The sequence below is a fragment of the Saccopteryx leptura genome, chromosome 7 (assembly GCF_036850995.1).
Source record: "Saccopteryx leptura isolate mSacLep1 chromosome 7, mSacLep1_pri_phased_curated, whole genome shotgun sequence".
Taxonomy (NCBI): domain Eukaryota; kingdom Metazoa; phylum Chordata; class Mammalia; order Chiroptera; family Emballonuridae; genus Saccopteryx; species Saccopteryx leptura.
In genome coordinates, this window is record NC_089509.1 from 117,693,580 (window position 1) to 117,714,222 (window position 20,643).

The 20,643-nt window shown below is 53.2% G+C and overlaps 1 protein-coding gene across 3 annotated transcripts in view; it reads right to left on the reverse strand.

The window, feature by feature from the left end:
• IQCA1 (IQ motif containing with AAA domain 1) overlaps window positions 1-9,136 on the reverse strand; it is a 149,764-nt gene extending 140,628 nt beyond the window's left edge. For 2 of the 3 annotated variants that reach the window (XM_066345176.1, XM_066345175.1), the window contains exon 1: window positions 8,869-9,136. In XM_066345176.1, coding sequence (XP_066201273.1) covers window positions 8,869-8,879 — 11 coding nt within the window. In that variant the 5' untranslated portion in view covers window positions 8,880-9,136. The remainder of the gene's footprint in view (window positions 1-8,868) is intronic. The other variant, XM_066345178.1, reaches the window with a different exon arrangement.
• Between the last annotated feature and the right edge of the window lie 11,507 nt (window positions 9,137-20,643).

Consider the following 20,643-nt stretch of genomic DNA (forward strand, 5'->3'; position numbering starts at 1 on the left):
ACGGGGGGACGGCGCTGGCCGCACACACCCGCAGGCTCAGCACACGTTTGCAGGACGTGGACAACCCGTCCGCTCCTCCTGTGGACTACCACACGGTCTAGGGGCTGAGCCTGTCAGGACAACATGACAGGTGACAAGGACAGGCTAATGTTGTTTAAACTCGGGTCTGAAATTCCCCTTTAGCAAACAGAACACGGCACCCAGATCAAAGGACTCCTTCTTTGTGACCAAGGAGGGGTCACCCCAGGAATCCCGGAGAGCTAAACACACGGACGGCTCTAACGATCGCGTCCTAGGACAATAAACTCCGCGGAGTTCCCACAGACGGCCAGAAGATGCTCCATCCACGGTCATTCACAGCGCGTGCCGGATCCGGTCCTATCTGCACACGCCGAGGAACAGCGGTGGTGACCGCTGCCCCACGCTGCGATCCAGGGACCAAATAACTCCCGGAGAGGAACACCGGACACCCACCCGGAAGACCAGAAGGACAAGGCGGCCACGAAAGGCGTTAATATAAAAGATTAAAACAAAATAAAAAGACTGCTTGTACGTGGCATCATGGCAAAATCCACGGTAACCAAATATGAGGAGTTAATTAGTGCAGCCCAGTAGCAAGGCAGAGAGAAAAGCCACAACAAAGCCGGAGAGAATTCTAGAATGCTGGCCGCAGAAGGTCTGCGTGGGCAGCAGGCAGTGTCTGCCCGGAGAGACGAGATAAAAAAAAAAACAGACCCAACCCAGACTCCTGACACCGCCATGCTGACGTAATATTACCAAGAATTTGGCAATAATACGGGGCAGACTCTATAAATAATCCTCATCATAATTTCTGCATGTGGGGGCGGAGTTGATCATAAAAGATAAAGGCCTCTTATCAGACTTCAAAGCACTGAACACACCGTAAGCACCGGAGGTGGTGCAGCAGCCAAGGATGCCGTCTGCGCAGGGAGCCGGTGGGGCGACCTGAGCCCACCCAGCCCCCCACCCGTCCACAGCAAGGGGGCCCTGGGTGGAGGAGGCGTCCTCCAGGGGAGCGAGAGCCGGCGGAACGGCTGGACACACCTAGAATTTCTTTTTTGGGGGGGGGAGGGTAATTTTTTTTTTATTAATTTTAATGGGGTGACATTGATCAATCAGGGTACATAGGTTTAGAGAAAACATCTCCAGATTATTTTGACATTTGATTATGTTGCATACCCCTCACCCAAAGTCAGATTGTCTTCCGTCACCTTCTGTCTGGTTTTCTTTGTGCCCCTCCCCCCCCATCCCATCTCTCTCCTTCCTCCCCGCCCCTGCTTCTCCCCCCCTCGTAACCACCACACTCTTACACTCTTGTCCATGTCTCTGAGTCTCGTTTTTATGTTCCATCTATGTATGGAATCATATACGTAGTTCTTAGTTTTTTCTGATTTACTTATTCCACTCAGTATAATGTTATCAAGGTCCATCCATGTTGTTGTAAATGATCCAGTGTCATCATTTCTTATGGCTGAGTAGCATTCCATAGTGTATATGTACCAAAGCTTAGCGAAGATCTGGAAACACACCTAGAATTTCTGAGCGCCTGGACACCGCTTTGGAGCAGAGCCAGCCAGGCCTTGTCACCCAAGGTCACCGCGCTCAGTGGCTCCTACCCAGGTCAGCAGGGCAGCAACACCCCCAGGGCCACGGCAGAGCCGACCCCTCCACTGCAACTGTCGGCCAAACACTGTCCCGGTGGCACGAGCCTTCGGAGTCTGGCCTCCTGGGCCGCAGCCTTTCCTTCCTCGTGGCTGTCTCTCCTCTGACCCTTTCCTTCCCCGGGGCTGTCTCTCCACCGACCCTTTCCTTCCCCGTGGCTGTCTCTCCACCGACCCTTTCCTTCCCCGTGGCTGTCTCTCCACCGACCCTTTCCTTCCCCGGGGCTGTCTCTCCACCGACCCTTTCCTTCCCCGGGGCTGTCTCTCCTCTGACCCTTTCCTTCCCGGGGCTGTCTCTCCACCGACCCTTTCCTTCCCGGGGCTGTCTCTCCTCTGACCCTTTCCTTCCCCGTGGCTGTCTCTCCTCTGACCCTTTCCTTCCCCGTGGCTGTCTCTCCTCTGACCCTTTCCTTCCCCGTGGCTGTCTGTCCACCGACCCTTTCCTTCCTCGTGGCTGTCTGTCCACCGACCCTTTCCTTCCCCGTGGCTGTCTGTCCACCGACCCTTTCCTTCCCCGGGGCTGTCTCTCCTCTGACCCTTTCCTTCCCCGTGGCTGTCTCTCCTCTGACCCTTTCCTTCCCCGTGGCTGTCTGTCCACCGACCCTTTCCTTCCCCGGGGCTGTCTCTCCTCTGACCCTTTCCTTCCCCGTGGCTGTCTCTCCTCTGACCCTTTCCTTCCCCGGGGCTGTCTCTCCACCGACCCTTTCCTTCCCCGGGGCTGTCTCTCCACCGACCCTTTCCTTCCCCGTGGCTGTCTCTCCACCGACCCTTTCCTTCCCCGGGGCTGTCTCTCCTCCGACCCTTTCCTTCCCCGGGGCTGTCTCTCCACCGACCCTTTCCTTCCCCGTGGCTGTCTGTCCACCGACCCTTTCCTTCCCCGGGGCTGTCTCTCCACCGACCCTTTCCTTCCCCGGGGCTGTCTCTCCACCGACCCTTTCCTTCCCCGGGGCTGTCTCTCCACCGACCCTTTCCTTCCCTGGGGCTGTCTCTCCTCTGACCCTTTCCTTCCCCGGGGCTGTCTGTCCACCGACCCTTTCCTTCCCCGGGGCTGTCTCTCCACCGACCCTTTCCTTCCCCGGGGCTGTCTGTCCACCGACCCTTTCCTTCCCCGGGGCTGTCTCTCCACCGACCCTTTCCTTCCCCGTGGCTGTCTCTCCACCGACCCTCTCCTTCCCCGGGGCTGTCTCTCCTCTGACCCTTTCCTTCCCCGGGGCTGTCTGTCCACCGACCCTTTCCTTCCCCGGGGCTGTCTCTCCACCGACCCTTTCCTTCCCCGGGGCTGTCTGTCCACCGACCCTTTCCTTCCACTCTGCAGCCTGTCTCTCTCCACTGACCCTCGCTGGCGAGACACGCGAAGGTTGGGGGTTGACGGGAAAACGTTAAGTTGTTGCTCGAGCACCCCGACCGGCATCATAGCCCTGGCCCCGCAGACGGACACTGGCATCGGCGCTTCCCATGTGTGTCCACTGGCCACCATTCCTCCCTTCCCGTCTGCCAGGGGCCTGAGCACTGGGCCTCCACCAGGCCCACCTGTGGCACCCCCACACCCCCTGAAGTCCTGGTCCGGCCTGAGCCTCATCCCACGCCACCCCGCTGTCCGGCTTGAGCCCCATCCCACGCCACCCCGCTGTCCGGCCTGAGCCCCATCCCACGCCACCCCGCTGTCCGGCCTGAGCCCCATCCCACGCCACCCCGCTGTCCGGCCTGAGCCCCATCCCACGCCACCCCCGCTGTCCGGCCTGAGCCCCATCCCACGCCACCCCGCTGTCCGGCCTGAGCCCCATCCCACGCCACCCCGCTGTCCGGCCTGAGCCCCATCCCACGCCACCCCGCTGTCCGGCCTGAGCCCCATCCCACGCCACCCCGCTGTCCGGCCTGAGCCCCATCCCACGCCACCCCGCTGTCCGGCCTGAGCCTCATCCCACGCCACCCCGCTGTCCGGCCTGAGCCTCATCCCACGCCACCCCGCTGTCCGGCTAGAGCCTCATCCCACGCCACCCCGCTGTCCGGCTAGAGCCTCATCCCACGCCACCCCGCTGTCCGGCTTGAGCCTCATCCCACGCCACCCCGCTGTCCGGCTTGAGCCTCATCCCACGCCACCCCGCTGTCCGGCTAGAGCCTCACCCCACGCCACCCCGCTGTCCGGCTTGAGCCTCATCCCACGCCACCCCGCTGTCCGGCTTGAGCCTCATCCCACGCCACCCCGCTGTCCGGCTTGAGCCTCATCCCACGCCACCTCGCTGTCCGGCTAGAGCCTCACCCCACGCCACCTCGCTGTCCGGCTTGAGCCTCATCCCACGCCACCTCGCTGTCCGGCTTGAGCCTCATCCCACGCCACCCCGCTGTCCTGACGTCTCAGCATCCTCAAGTCAGCTCCCGTGAAAACCGCGTCGGATAAGGGAAACAGCATGATGACATATTTATTTATTTATGACAGAGAGAGACAGAGAGAGGGACAGATAAAGACAGACAGACAGGAAGGGAGAGACATGAGAAGCATCAACTCTTTGTTGTAGCTCCTTAGTTGTTCATTGATTGCTTTCTCATATGTGCCTTGATGGGGGTGTGGGGCTCCAGCTGAATGAGTGACCCCTTTGCTCAAGCCAGCGACCTTGGGCTCAAGCTGGTGAGCCTTGCTCAAATCAGATAAGTTCACACTCAAGCTGGCGACCTCGGGGTCTCGAACCTGGGTTCTCCGCGTTCTAGTCCGACGCTCTATCCACTGTGCCACCGCCTGGTCAGGCCTGTGATGACTTTTTTAATAGGAGCATTATGGAGATGTAATTCACATATCAGAAACTCACCCGTTTAAAGTGTACAGACCACGGGATCTTCGTATATTCTCAGAGTTGTGCAACTGTCACGTTTAACTGGTTTCAGAACATTTTTATCATTCTGGAAAGAAACCCTGTGCCTGATTAGTGGTCACTCCCTGTTTGCCATTATTCCCACCCCACCCCCAGCCCCGAAACCACCTGTCCAGTTTCTGTCTCTCTCGGTCCACTCTGGACATCACACAGGAGTGGAACCCCGCGATCGGTGGTCCCCTGGGACTGGCTCACTACCCTCCGCATAGTGTTTTCAGAGTTCATCTGTGTTGGAGTGTGTCAGAACTTCACTCCTTTGGATCGCCAAATAATGTTCCACAGCGGGTCCAGACAGCGTGTTTCGTGTAGCCGTCCATCACCTGATGGGCAGGCTGGGTGGTTCTGCCTTTTGGCTCTTGTGAATGATGCCACCATGAGCAGTTCTGTACATTTTTTTTGCGTGGACATGGTGTTTTTTTATTTCTCTAGGGGATAGATGGCAAGGTGATTTGTTGGTTTTGTTTGTTTGTTTGTTTTTGTATTTTTCTGAAGCGAGGAGCGGGGAGGCAGACAGACAGACTCCCGCATGCACCTGACCGGGATCCACTCGGCATGCCCACCAGGGGGCGATGCTCTGCCCATCTGGGGCGTTGCTCTGTTGTGGACGGAGCCATTCTAGTGCCTGAGGCAGAGGCCATGGAGCCATCCTCAGTGCCCAGGCCAACTTTGCTCCAATGGAGCCTTGGCTGTGGAGGGGAAGAGAGAGACAGAGAGGAAGGAGAGGGGGAAGGGTGGAGAAGCAGATGGGCGCTTCTCCTGTGTGCCCTGGCCGGGAATCAAACCCGGGACTTCCACATGCCGGGCTGATGCTCTACCACTGAGCCAACTGGCCAGGGCTGGCAAGGTGGTTTTTAACAGTAAATGTGCTCCAAGTTTGAAATCAGAACCTGCTTCTTCTTCAAGTAGTCGGTCCTAGGCAGGTCACTTAACCTCCTGTGCCTTGACTTCCTCAGGCTGGACCCTGACGCCTGGCCCGGACACCTCGAAGGATTACTGCGGCATGGGATAATAGATGCGAATGTGTTCTGGAAATTTTAAATGCGCCTTGTAAAGAGAAGGCACTATTTTATCCAGGAGATTACTTAGAATTTTTTTTAAGTACATGATTGGTTTCAGACTTGAGCAGATGACCTAGAAATGTTACAGACACTTGAAATCAGCAGGGTTGTGGCAGAGAAGACCGAACACGACAGTTGAGAAAGTCCAGACTGTCCTGTTTGTAAGCTTGGCAATTTTCCTGAACTGGAAGTGGGGGGTGTTCAAACATACCACGTACTCGTCCACAGAAAATCTAAGGGCTGCAAAATGAGAATTCTCACCAAGTTATATCACACACGATAAACCTTCCGTTCTTCCAATGTTCTCTGGCTGTTCCTTCTCCTCCTGGCATGCTCCCTGAAGACTTCTTTTCTGTGAAGGGAGGTCCGGCTGTCCCGTAAGGACAGGGCAGCCCTCTCAGGGGGGGTCCCTTTTCCCCACGGCGTGGGGGGGCTGGGTCAAGGCCCCTCCTTGCTCCTTGGGCCCCGCCCAGACTGTTCTCCCTCCCTCATCCCCAACGCTCCCCAGCTTTGAACCTCACTTAATCGGAAGGTCCTGACTGCCCACTGCCCCTCTGTGTCACCATCGTCCACCATCCACAACATCTTTCCAGGCCCCCCACCTGGACATCCATCCACCCACGGAACTGTGTGTTCACCACCAGACTCCACTCTGCCTTTCCACGGGACCCTGTGAGAGACACCCCTCTACCCGACGCCAAGGCCTGACGCCCTCTCCAACGAGGACGTCCCCCGCCTCTCCCTCCTCCTCCCACAGCATCCTGTTCCTTGACCGCCGACTGGGCCATTCCCTCCAACCAACAAATCAACTATTGTTTCCTATCTTTAAAAGAAATCTTAAAAAAAAAAATGTCTCCGGGTCCCCTTTCCCTGCCACCAGCTAGAGCAAAACCCCTGACATAGTTAGCTGTGCGCACTGTCCGCAGTTTCTCTCCCGTTCTCTCCTGCGCTCACCCTGCTCCATCTATCGCTCCAATAAAGGTCAAGGTCACCATTGGGCCGCCACCTTGCCAGGTCAACGGTCAGTTCCCAGTTCTCCTCTGGCTGGTCTCGGCCCCATTTCACAGAGTCTGTTACTCCCCCCACTGAGAAACATTATTTCCCCCCCCACCACCTGGCTTCCAGGGCACCATGGACTTTGCTTCCTCCTCAGGGATCACGCCTCTGACCCCTTCCTCAGTTTCTCTTTTTGCCCCCCCCCCCAACTACTATTAGAGCAGCCCAGGCTCAGTCCTTGGACCCCTTTCCTCTCTGTGGACACTCATTCCCTGCCTCATAAAGACCACCCCTCCACCCACAGCAGTCGACTTATATTTTTCATACACTGACCTCTCTCCTGGGCTCAAGACTTCGCTATTCGATTGCCTGCCTGATCTCCCCTCGACGGCCAACCGGCATTTCAACACCTCTGACGCTGGACTCCTGGTCTCTCCCGCCTGCTACCCTTTCCCAGCCCTTGACCACTCTGCTCTGACCCCTTCGCCTAGACCAGTGGTTCTCAAACATTTTGAAGTCTGGGCACATTTAAAATCCTACAAATAATTGTAGGTGCACGATATACAAATTTCTGAGAAATATGTTATAATAATTAAGTCATATATTAAAGAAAAAAAAAGTCCAAGCGTGCTTTTATGGTAATTAAACAAAATAAATACGACAAAATTAAATTTATTCTGACATTAAAAAACATGTTTATGTTACATTTTTTTAGTTATGCTTTTGAGAATTCATAAAAAAGAGTGGTCAAAAAATTTAAAAGCGACAAAAAAGTTATCTTTTTATATATATAGATACATTCTTAGTAAGATTTAGTAAATTTGGCAGGTCCCGGTGCGAATGTGTTAAGTTTTTTTCATTCTTGTGTTTATGAGAAACATGAGCTCGATGTGTCCTAGCGATTTCTTCAATGTCTGGGCATATATTTGAAAGGCAAACTCTCATTTCCTCATCAATACATTGAAGAATTCCTCTCTTTTTACTCTTAATTGTGTTGAGTGCAGAAAACCCCCACCATACCTATCATCTTAACTGTACACCAAACAAAGGATAGAAGAAACTTGCCTCCAGTCTTTCTGGGGAACATGGTGGGTAGTGTAAACAATCCAGCACCACAGCTTAACAGCCTTTTGCAACCTAATCAGGCATGTGAGGTGGGGAGTTTGGGCAGACTGTCAGCTTACAGCCAATTCCCCACACCTTTGTCCCCCCCAAAATCTAAACTCCAAAAACCTTGTTGGTTTTTTGGTCCCCAACAGGCACATATTTCTCTGGAATACCATAGGGCACACCTGGAAACCTTCTTGCGCCCTGGCGCACACTTTGAGAACCAGTGGCCTAGACAGCAGGGTGAGGAACAGCACAGCTGCAGCCACCGTGCAGGGTGAGGAACAGCACAGCTGCAGCCACCGTGCAGGGTGAGGAACAGCACAGCTGCAGCCACCGTGCAGGGTGAGGAACAGCACAGCTGCAGCCACCGTGCAGGGTGAGGAACAGCACAGCTGGAGCCACCGTGCAGGGTGAGGAACAGCACAGCTGCAGCCACCGTGCAGGGTGAGGAACAGCACAGCTGCAGCCACCGTGCAGGGTGAGGAACAGCACAGCTGGACCCACCGTGCAGGGTGAGGAACAGCACAGCTGCAGCCACCGTGCCCGCGTTGGCACTCTCTGCTGTGTATGCGTTGCTTAGCCTCTCTGTGCCTGTTTCTTCCTCTGTAAAATGGATGTAATATAGCAGCAGCTCCTACCTGACAGGGGTGTTGTGAAGATGAAAAGCTATTCTACTTGAAGCACTTGGCACAGTGCCCACGGAGTCAGTACTATAACACAGGTTTGAAACTATCACTATGAAAACCAATGAAACGCTACTATGTAAGTGCTGGGCACAGTGAGAGCTCAGCCACTCTTCCCTGCCACCTGACAGGTGTTCCTTAGCAAAAAGCAAAGGGGTACAAAGAAGCTTCCCAAGATCTTTCTTGACTTAATATTGGCACCTGGCTGTTTGCACAGAACAATCATTCACCACTGGGAAATATTATTTTTAAAAAGCAGGCAATGGACTGAAGTTCTGAAGGTTCTGCCTCCTCCAAAACACATCAGCAGGACTTAGGGGGCCACACACAGCAGAGGGCCCAGGGGAGGTCACCGACCGGGCGGGAGGAGGTAGGCGACAGGGAGAAGAAGAGAAGCAAAGAGGAGGAGCAAAGCGTCTTGTGGTTTGGAGGAGCGCACCCCGTGGCTGTGGCCCAGCAACCCATCACTTACACGTTCGACATGGTCGGCTACTTTCCTTCGTTCCTTGTCCCGCCGAGAAGCTCTTGGGTCCGGTCGGCCTCCAAAAGGCCGGTCTGGCTGCAGGGGTCAGGACCCCCACCAGACGCGCTCAGGGGGGTGGGTCTTCCGGAGGGAGGGGCAGGGATCTGGGGTATCCACGCCCTTCCAGCAAGAAAACGTGACAGCCAGGGCTGCTCAAACACAGAGAAGGGGATTGGGTCGGTTCCGTCCGGTCCCGGAGGCTCTGGAACTTCGCTGCGGTCACTCATCTGGACGCGAGCCGAAACCTAGCAACGGAGACGCTACGCCTGCGCAGTGCCGCACCTCTCCTCCCCAGCCCGCTCCCCGCCCCCTCTGCGCGCTACGCGCCTGCGCCGCTGGCTGCTGTTTCCGTGGCAACCGCACGGGACGCCAGGGTAGCGCTGGCCCGCGCGGGGCTACAGAGCGGGTGCAGCAGCAGCTTTGCAGGATCCTGAGTGATGAACCGACCTCCGTCCCTGAGGTCCTACCAGGCGAGAGTTCTCCGGTCTGGCCCCGGGTCCCCTTCCACCGGCTCATTGTCCCGTTCGCCTCGTTTTAAACCCCCCCCCCTCCTTTAGGACAAGGCCTCAAATGATTGTTGCCTCAGTCTTCCCATCTGTAAAGTGGGGGAACCAGACATTCCTTCGTTCAGGGATGCAGGACGGATGCAGACGCTGCCCTCCTGGGGCTTCCTGAAAATGCAGGCGGCAGTGCGTGGTCGATGTGAATGTTCTTTAGGAGCAAATGGCTCCGATGGTTTTCTCTGCTCTTCTTCCTTCATATTTTAGTGACTGTTGAGCTTTATTTGCAAGTAAAATACTCTACAATTTAAACAGGCACATATGCAGCCCGAAGAGCCTGGCGAGGATATCCACGTAGAAACGACAGGATCTGGACCACAGCCCACAAGTGGATAGAAAGTGAGCAGCAGAGTAAAAACCAGCATAAATAAATCAAATGAATAAAGGAGCGACCTAACAACAACAACAAAAAAATTAGACGACTTCATGCCATAGACTTCAAAAAGTGTACCACATTGCAGAACGGCCTCCATCTCACCCCCACCCCCCAGGAAATCCCTACTGGGGAAGGAAACCAAGGAGGCAAAATACCAAGAATTCTCACTCATAATTCTGATACAGAGAAGACACGGATCTAAGTCGTGAGGTGAAGGGGTAGAGTAAGCAGGCAAGGAAGGAATTGTAGAGGAAAATAAACCAGAGACCTGGGAAACCATCAGAGTAGTGACCAGAGTAGTGACCAGTTCCTCCCTACCACCCGCAGGACCTGACCAGAGCTGGGAAGAATCACGAGGGTTTGCCACGTTCTGGGGGCCTTGCACTGAAGAGAGGCAAAGATTCAAAGTGGTAGGGCGTTGTCAGAGGAACAGGGTACGCTCCTAACTAGGGTGAGGGGATGGTGGCAAAGGGCTCACCACATTTTCAGAAGAGAAGGCGGAGCTCAAATCTGGCATAGATCCAGGGGAGCGGGTTTTATCCTCACTGCGTGTAAGTCTATAAATAAAATGCGCCATCTCACAGATCACAACCGCATTCAGATGCGAGGAGCACTTGTTCATGTTGCATTTGAACAAATAGAAAATCTGCAACAGGCAACCCATGTTAAATATGAATAAAAGAAAAGCAGCCCATCCAGTATTCAACTCCAATATTTTATTCCTTTCAATAAAAGGAGGGAAATTAGGGGGTTAGCATGGGTGAAACAGGTGAAGAGCCCAGTCTGAAAGAGAATGTAGCCAAATAGAAGGAAAGTTTTTACATGTGTTTCATGTAATAGAATAAGTTAATAATAATGATGATAATAATAATAGTAATAATAACTATAGGCTAAGATCTGGGAGAGAATATGAAACAACATAATGGGAAGGGAAAGAAGATTCTATAACTAAAGAAACCAGCTGAAAATTAGAAATAGTCCAATACAGAAACTAAAGTAGAAAAACCAAGAAATAGAATGGACACAATCTATCAGAATCTGACTTTAGAGTAGTGGTCCCCAATACCCGGGCCATGGACCGGTACCGGTCCGTGGGCCATTTGGTACTGGTCTGCAGAGAAAGAATAAATAACTTACATTATTTCAGTTTTATTTATATTTAAGTCTGAACAATGTTTTATTTTTTAAAAATGACCAGATTCCTTCTGTTACATCCGTCTAAGACTCATTCTTGATGCTTGTCTTGGTCACGTGATACATTTATCCGTCCCACCCTAAAGGCCGGTCCATGAAAAAATTATCTGACATTAAACCGGTCTGTGGCCCAAAAAAGGTTGGGACTACTGCTTTAGAGGAAAGGCCTGAGTCGATTATAATGAATGTAAAGGGAAAAGACTGAGGCATTTAAGCCATTAGAAAAAGGCTAGTTGATATTCTCGAGAGACCTCCACTATTAATTTTTTTCAAAGGCATAAGGAAACATTACTAAAGTAAAAGAACTAAGATTCTGAGTTCTCATTTTGTTCCAGGCAAAACTGAACAACTAACACCGAAGATATTCTGAATATTGTATTGAACTTCAAAGAGAAATGGTTGAGGTGTGCCCACCGGTAGCGTTCAATGTCAGTTGAAAAAGTAGAGAGATTTTAGGAAGCTCTTAGAGAAAAATGTGACCCAGGACACTTCCACTCACTGAAGTTAATATCCCCCAAATACGCAGAGCCCTCAGGGAATATGATACTTGTGAATACACTGCCACGTTTTCAAGTGCAGGTAATAGAAAACCCCTGTCCAAGAGCTTCAACCATAGGTTTTATCATCTCCCTTCTCAGCAAGAATAGAAGTGAGGCTGTGTCACCTGATTAGCTCAGTGACTTAGTGACATCAGCAGTCTCTGGTGGCCTTTCCATCTTTTGGAGCTGTCTTCCTTAGAATGTGGGGGAGGGGGGCGGGGGGCTCTACTGACACTTAAAAAATAGGTTACAGAGTAACCAGGCAAATTGTAAGCCCATCGTTCATCTGAAAACACCTGGGGCCCACTTTGGGTTGATGGGCACACGATGCAGTCAGCAGTTCAAATGCTATAGAAATGTTTACCTGACACCCATGTATTCTTATTGCAGCAGCTCAGGTGACGTTTCTGCGCCTAAGTTCATTCCTCCCCAAGGAGAACACCCGCTTGTCACTCAAGGGACAAGGTGGCTCCTTGGGTGGTTCTCAAATTGCCATGCGCGAGGACCGTGGAGGGGAGGACCCTGAGTGTTTCGTGTCCGGGAGACTGAGTTCCCGAAACACTGTTCTGAAAACTTGGAGCCTGAGCACTGTTGGAAGTTTCCTCATATTCCTCCCTGAACGCATGGTAAGCAGTGGAGTCTTCCAAGGACGAGTTGACCTAGCCTGTCACTGGGCTGCCGCCGTGCAGGTTGTCCCCGAGCGTGAGTACCAGACTTTGAGAAGTGGCTGCTGCGACCCACTCTGGTTTCATGGGACTCCAGGGCATGCAGAAAAACATGTGGCGTGGACTCTGATCTGGTGGTCCCTCCGTGTTCCCCTGGAAGGCCCGTGGCACCGCCGTTGGCAAAGGCAGGCTCCATCCAAGCGAGCCGGTGCCCAGTTCCGATCGAATTTGAAGGCCATCTCCTCTGAACTCAGATGTGAGAAGCATTTTCTGTGCTTCTAGCTATAAAACGTTGTGGTACATAAGAGGTGTGTTTTAAAATGCCAGATTAGTAAACTCTCTGCTGTAGCATGCGGACTCTTTTAGGTCTGATCTGTGTTTGCACAAAAGCAAATTGATGAGATGTGGCTTCTTACATTTTTTGTACCAAACTGGAAATGACTAAGGCATGCGTTTTATTGACTCATAAATATTAAAGTGAACAATGGTAGACCTCTGGTGTTCAGGGACATAACATTCACAGCCTCTACTCTTTCTAACCAACCCCTGAAGTCCAGGACATGTTCTGATTTGTAGCGGGGACAGTTCCACTTACCTCAAAGGATGGTTGTAAGGGCTGGATGAATAATGTATGTAGAACTCTTGGCACAAATTCGAGCCCACGGGCTATTCTGTGGCAGCGGGTCCCCCTACGCTGCTGGGATTGCCTAGGGGGTTGCCTAGGGGGTCTGCTGAAAACCCACATCTCAATTAGCAGCATTCCGAGTTTGGGGGTTCAGAGAAGTCTTGGGGAATGGCCCAGATGTCAGAGATCTGCTCCTTACAGGTGATGTAGCTGAGGGCTCGGAACGCAGATGTTAGCCTAAGGACAATGACCCCAACAGCTGACAGCTTGGTGCCCACACAGCAGCATGTGGCTGGACAGCTTGGCTTCTCTCCAGCCCTTTCCAATAACACAACAAAGGATATTTTGGCTGGGAAATGAGTGTCTTATTTGACAGATTTTTTGTGTGGAGAATTTGCAAGTAAACGGATTTAAAAGGGATATGAGCAATCCGAACACCACATTCTGCATGGAATTCCAAAGATCATAGATTAGACAAACACCAAAGCTATTTCACGTCAAAGAAACATCACTTCCACCGGGAAATGAGTGTGTGTGTGTGTGTGTGTGTGTGTGTGTGTGTGTATGTGTGTGTGTTTCTTATAAGCAGCCTTATTATCTATAAATAACGCTGCCCAGTGTGAGAAAAAAAATACACAGGAACTAGCCAGAGGCAGGATATTTTATTATTATTATTATTATTATTATCCTGTTTTGTTTTGTTTTTTCACAAACACAGAGGCAGCTTTTGTAACCCAGGTGCAGCGGAGGTCACTTCTCATTGTTTTAACACCTGCTGTCTTTCAAAGTGAACACGGCTTTCCCACCAGCCCTGGACACATTCAGTCTTAAATCTACCTCAAGAATGCCAGTCTCCTGTATTTTGGAAACACTTCTGAATAACTGAGGTGTCTGTCTGATTTCTGTTTTTTGTTTTTTGTTTTGTTATAGCACTTCCCCAAACCCCCCCCCCCTTCGCTGTGTTCACAATGCTTCTAATAACACAATTGTTCTGGATACGCAGGGCAGGGGGCTAAGAACAGCTGCGTTGCTCCTGAAACGAGAGCGATACGTTCATGAGACTCACTTAGACATTCGAATCGCCCACGACCCTGATTGTGTCAGTAAAATGCAGTTTAACAGAAGAGAAAAAGACCGACTTAATAATCTATTAATTTACCGTAGTTTGCTGCCGGACATAACAGAAATATAACCTTGGTTTTAAAAAACACAGGCAGAAGTGACTAAGAATTTTCCGGGGGTGCACTGCTTTCTCCCTCTGCCTTCCTGTTGTCTCTCTCTGGGTCCCCCTCCGTTCATTCTTTGTCCCCAGAAGGGCAGTGCCTTTGAGAGGTGGCATTGCCCTGTACCGGGGCCAGGATGACACGGCGGCGTCCTTTGGCAGACGTCCCCAAGGTGTCCTGCTGCGTGTCCGGTTGACGCTGTGGAGGGCTCGCCCGTCAGGGCGGCGAGAGAGGGCGTGTTCCCGCCTCACGCGTCCCCGTGGAGCTGTTGACCGCCACCGTTGAGGCTGAGAAAAATTGTTGCAGACCTTCCAGGGGTCCTAACACATAAAACACAGGTACAAACAAGGATAGCGACGACTCTCAAGAAACTTCTTAATTAAGATATAAGTGCAGAAAGTGCGCAACTCTTAAACACCCAGCTCAGTCCATTCTCTCAGGTGGCAATGACCCGCGTCATGGGTACAGGGGCGACGACCCGGGGGAGTGGCCGGGCCCCTGCGGCTCCCCGGTGCCTTCCTGCTCTCGTCCTGCGCCCCCCTCCCGCCCCCCAGGCGGAGGCGGCTTGCCCCACGCCAGGTAGACTTTATGGCTGCCTGTGTGCACGTGTTAATGTGTGCAGACTTCATGTGAAAGGGGGTATCCAGGGCGTCTTCTTTTGGGTCCAGCTGCGGCCAGTTAATGGGGGTGAAACTCATCCGTGTCGTTGCCTGTAGATGGGCATGTTTTCATTGCTGTGTAGTATTCCATGGTGTGAACGGACTACAGTTTCTCTGTCCTTTCTACCGTTGAGGGGCGGCTGCTCCCGGGGGGGGGGGGGTTGTGGTGGACGGCGCTCCCTGGACGCACGGGTCCCCCGCCAGGTCAGAGGGTGTGGATGTGATCGGCCTCAGCAGGTCCTGCCAAGAAGTCTTCCAAAGTGACTGCACCAATATTTTCTTTAGTTTTACCAGTAACAGCGCTGGTTGCTTTTCATGCTTACCCCAAGCCAGGGTTCTCTGCCTGTTGTGGAAAACAAGAACAAACAAACAAACAAACAAGTTTTGCTTTACTGTAAAAAAAAATAAAACAACCGAGCACAGATGTACTTTAAAAAGTTTACGACAGTCACCAGTGGCCCGTAGGGTGGCCGAGGCCAGCCCGGAGCTGCGGCCTTCCCAGGTGGAGGTGAAGCTGGTCTGCGGGCACACCGATGGCACTGCGCCCTCTGACCTCCCCGGGGGCGCGGGGTGGAGCGGCTGTCCGCAGAGCGGAGGCTGCTGCTCCCGGGACAACGTAAACAGCAGTGACGGGCACCATCCATCGTCTGGGTGAAGGAATTATTAGTGACTCGGTGACCTGGCACAAACCTGGAACCGGTTAGGAGGCATTATTGATAGCCTGCTCCGTCTCCAGGCCCGGAGAGGGCTACCTTGTACCGAAACGTAAACACACGAGGCCTGCTTTCGATAACCACCCGCCGCCCCCTCTCAGCGTGGATGAGAAATCCCCCCCCCACGGCTGGGTTCTGGGGGTGCCGCGCTGAAGTGTAAGTGGAGACGGGGAGCTTTCAGCACGCCAGCCGAGGACCTGGCATTCCAGGCTGTTATCAGACCGGGGCTGTTTCTTATCTGCTCCGTGAAACCCTGACCAAACCACGCCACATTCTCTCTCTCCATCTTGAAACCTCCTTCCCGGAGCACCAGAGTTTAATTCTGTTCCTCCTTCCCCGAGCCGGGGTCATGCACAGTCCCTTCTGGCTTCTCAGCCAGAGAAGCCCCCTCTTGTCCTGCACGCCCCCGCGACCCCTTCCTTCATTCTTCTGGTCTGACCTTCAAAGACAGGACGGTCCCACGCTGGCCACCAGCCTCTCCTCCAGGCCTGGCCAGGGCCATCTCCCCTCATTTAAACTCCGGCAGGGCTCTTGTTTATCTATTTATTTTAGGTTGTAAACGGCAGAGAAGCCGCCTCAAATTGGCTTAGCCAAAAGGGATGTGTATTGGCTTCTGACCCTGGAGAGTCTGGGGGTGACCCCTCCCTGCCCGCAAAGCCCAGTCGGGCTTTGTCCTCGGCTTAGCCAACGCCGAGGCGGCACTCTCTGTGACCGGAGTCTCGGCCCCTTGTCTGGTGGCAGAGGGTCGAAGGTTTCATTGAACTCAGCTCAGAGAGGCCGGTTTTGTTCCGGTCAAAATCAAGTAACTTAAAGAGTTACGGCAGCTCTCGCTCTGTCCTTGGGGTCACTCTATTTGGTCCGTCTGCAGATGGACAGGCTGTGCCCCCGCCCCGCCAGGTCAGGAGGTCTGACTGCTCGCATCTACTTCCCCGGCCCGCGAAACGTGCTGACGGTCTGTGTTATGAATGACTGAAAGTAACAGTCACCCAAGGGCCAGGAGTCCTTCCCTCTTTTTTCTTTGAGGGCTGACGGGAAACGAGCAGGTGTTCCTTTAAAATTATTACCGCGTTTTGTTGTGTTTTGTTGTTTTGAGACGGCTCTGAACCTCTGATGGCCTTGACTCCCTGGGGGGAGGACGAGCACGCTCTCTTCCCTTCTCACCGTGACTCGTCCCGCACGGCCTCCGCTCACACGCCCGCCCAGTGCCCTGGACACACGTCGGCGTGCGACGGCCCGGCAACCGGCGCGGCAAGAGGCAGCAGCGGCCTAAAACACCCAAACGGATCCCGCGCCTCGGCTTTAACGCCCGGGCTGCGGGCTGCGTTCACAGCCCGGCAAGGTGAGGCGGACTCGGGGATTCCGGCCCGCGGGGGAACGACTGCCCGCCTCACTCCAGTGTACCGGGGGAAAGAATGCGTTTTGCTGCCTTTCTAGGAATGTGTTCAGGATAAAACGTTTTGTCCTAATGATGTGTTTTCGCGCAACCGGAAAAACAGAACCGACAGCCACAATTCAAGTAACTAAAACCGGCCTTTATATCATATGAACGTGAGAAGGGTTTCTCTGACTTCAGCAAATGAACTTCGCCGGAGAGGTCAAAGGTGGAAAGGGCGCCGTTCCGTGTTTCCTCTGGAAATAATCAACTCCCAGGCCACGCCCACCCTCCACTTTCCATCAACTCCGAGGCCACGCCCACCCTCCACCTTCCATCAACTCCGAGGCCACGCCCACCCTTCACCTTCCATCAACTCCGAGGCCGCGCCCACCCTTCACCTTCCATCAACTCCGAGGCCGCGCCCACCCTCCACCTTCCATCAACTCCGAGGCCGCGCCCACCCTCCACCTTCCATCAACTCCGAGGCCGCGCCCACCCTCCACCTTCCATCAACTCCGAGGCCACACCCACCCTTCACCTTCCATCAACTCCGAGGCCGCGCCCACCCTCCACCTTCCATCAACTCCGAGGCCGCGCCCACCCTCCACCTTCCATCAACTCCGAGGCCGCGCCCACCCTTCACCTTCCATCAACTCCGAGGCCGCGCCCACCCTCCACCTTCCATCAACTCCGAGGTCGCGCCCACCCTTCACCTTCCATCAACTCCGAGGCCGCGCCCACCCTTCACCTTCCATCAACTCCGAGGCCACGCCCACCCCTCACCTTCCATCAACTCTGAGGCCACGCCCACCCTCCACCTTCCATCAACTCCGAGGCCGCGCCCACCCTTCACCTTCCATCAACTCCGAGGCCACGCCCACCCTCCACCTTCCATCAACTCCGAGGCCGCGCCCACCCTCCACCTTCCATCAACTCTGAGGCCACGCCCACCTCCACCATCAACTCCGAGGCCACGCCCACCCTTCACCTTCCATCAACTCCGAGGCCACGCCCATCCTTCACCTTCCATCAACTCCGAGGCCGCCCCACCCTCCACCTTCCTTGTCCTGACGACCAGCCTTCTCCACGGGCACGTCCGTGTGGCGGCCTGTCTGCTCCTGGCCTCTGGGGAAAACCTCGAGGCTGTATAAGAGCGAGGTTACATATTAAGCTCCAACTACCAATCCTTTTTAAACAAAGCGACGTTATTTTTCACACAACACTCCATGCTAATTTCACGTGGACATGGCCGTGGGTTTCACTCAGAAATTCTCAGCTCGTTTCTCTTTCCAAGAGAATCTTCTCAGGATGGGGTTTCTATATAGAAGAACCACGGATCCTCAGTGTTGTACATTCAGTTTAACCCACACTTCAAAAATGGGTGTGTTATAGCCTGACCAGGTGGTGGCGCAATAGTTAGAGCGTTGGCTTGGGATGCTGAGGACCCAGGTTCGAAACCTCAAGGTCGCCAGCTTGAGTGCGGGCTCATCCAGCTTGAGCGCAGGGTCGCTGGCTTGGGCGTGCGATCATAGACATGACTCCACGGTTGTTGGCTTGGAGCCCAAGGTCACTGGCTCGAGTAATGGATCATTGGCTCAGCTGGAACCCCCTGGTCAAGGCACATATGAGAAAGCAATCAATGAACAACCCAGGTGTCGCAACTATGAATTGATGCTTCTCATCTCTCTCCCTTCCTGTCTGTCTGTCTCTCCTCCTCTCTCTAAAGAAGAAATATAAGTAGTCAATAAAAACTAGGCTATAAAAGAGTCATGTTATTTCCTGCTATTACTTAGAAAGTTCCCAGATGGGCACCTGAGGAGGGGTGATACAGCTAGGAGTCCCAGGAGCCTTCGTCTCCCGAATTTCTCTGTTTTGTGCATAAGGACCTTTGAACTCAATCAAGAGATGATGCATTGGACTTGCTTCGGGGTTTGGAGGATGCCCTTAGGCAAAGGACAGCAGAAAGATGGATTCCAATCAGCTTCACCACGACCTCTGGGAAACACAGCTTACACTAGGAACGGGTTACACGAAAAATGACAGTGTATATATATATATATATATATATATATATATATATATATATATATATATATATCAGTAGTACATAGACAGTCACACAAATCAGTAAGAAACACATCAAATCATTGGTGAATAAATGGGCAGAATTATGAGCCAACATTTCTACAGGAATAAATGCAATTCGTAAATGAGGTGGGGGAAAAAAAAATGTTTGCTCCCACTAGTAATCCAAGGACGTAATTAGATCCTCTGTCCCCTCCAGGAAGGTGGTTTAGGGTATTACGATCTGCTTACTGCTTACTTACTCTTGGGAACTTCCTCAGAGGAGGGGGATTTATGGGCAAATTATTTTCAACGAAGAAGAAACATTCAGTGTTAGGAAAACAGCCGGAAAAATTGCACCGTCAGCCCCACCACAGCTGTTCCACGGGACGTTCTGAAGATCGCTGGCAACACGAAAACACGTCTTTCAGAATTTCATGAAAGTGCGAAAAGCAGTATGAAGCTCAGAGCTGAACGGGTTCCCAGGGACCGGGATGTACTCAAGTCACGGTGAGGACAGCCCGTGTGAAAGACAGCAGTCTTCCTGGACCCTGGCCCAGGCGCAGGGTCTGAGGACCACGCGGGTCTGGGCGCATCCACCGACGGGGACCAGGGGAACTCCATGCAGAAGAGAGAGGCACAGCCGCAGGAAGACCTGGGGAGAACCGTGAAGGGCGCCGGACGCCCTGGGGGAGGGAAGGCACAGACAGTGACCAGCTTGTCCACACTGAGGCGGAGAATGAATTGAGCCCCTGCAGGCGGAAGCACTAGCATCTGAACCCTTTGTATTCTTGCAAGTGCTTTCTCTACCAACCTGGGCACTTTTTTTTTTTTTTTTTTTTTAAGTAGTGGAGGCAGAAGAAAAGGCTACTTTGCACAATTTGACGCATTCCTCTCTTATTTGCTTGGGGGGGGGGGGGGGCGTCTGTGTCCCAGCCCCGGCTGCGAGAGGTGGGTTAACCGAGAGAAGACAGGGCCAGCGGCTGCCCGCGCTGAGATCAGAAGTCACCTGTCAGCACTCCCGAATCGCAGCGTGGCCTCTCATCGAGCCTCATCACCGTCACCGTCTCCCTTCTTTGAAGTCCAAGAGCTCTTCTCCCTCCCACCTCCCCCTTCCTAAACCCTCCAAAGCTTCGGCCTGACGTCCAGATATTATATATGAGCATGGACTGGGACAGAGACCACCCCATTCTTCCATTCTTCAGACCAAAGGAGCTGAAGTCCTACATATAAAAGGAAAGGAAACTTCAAGGCAAACACTACCTTGAACTGCCGAAAAACCGTCCCCAAGTGTCTGGTGATGGGTTTCTCACTCACTGTCACCTCTCAGCACCTTCCCAGGCCGAGGACCCCAGGCCCTGTGTCCACGATAAGCTGATGGCAGCACCTGTGTCAACAGACGGGGCTCCACAAAGGTAGATGGCGCCACGAGGCAATGCCCAGTGAAGGGGATGGCACACCAGGTGGCACAGGTCTATATGTTTGGCCTGCTGGTCCACAAGCCAATATCTGATGTCCTTTTGAACAGTAATCCACTAGGTCGTCTTCTTGGGGGGCCCCTTGGGGTGGCACCTGAGCTGGGCTGTGTGACTGTGTTATTTATATCACCTGTCTCTGCCACTCGAGAGCTGTGGGCCCAGCGTCCATTGCAGTTGAGGTCCTCATTGTCCCCCCCCCCCCAGATCTGGTGTCCGAAGTAGATCCTGAGACAAGAAATTTAGTGCCTGGAGG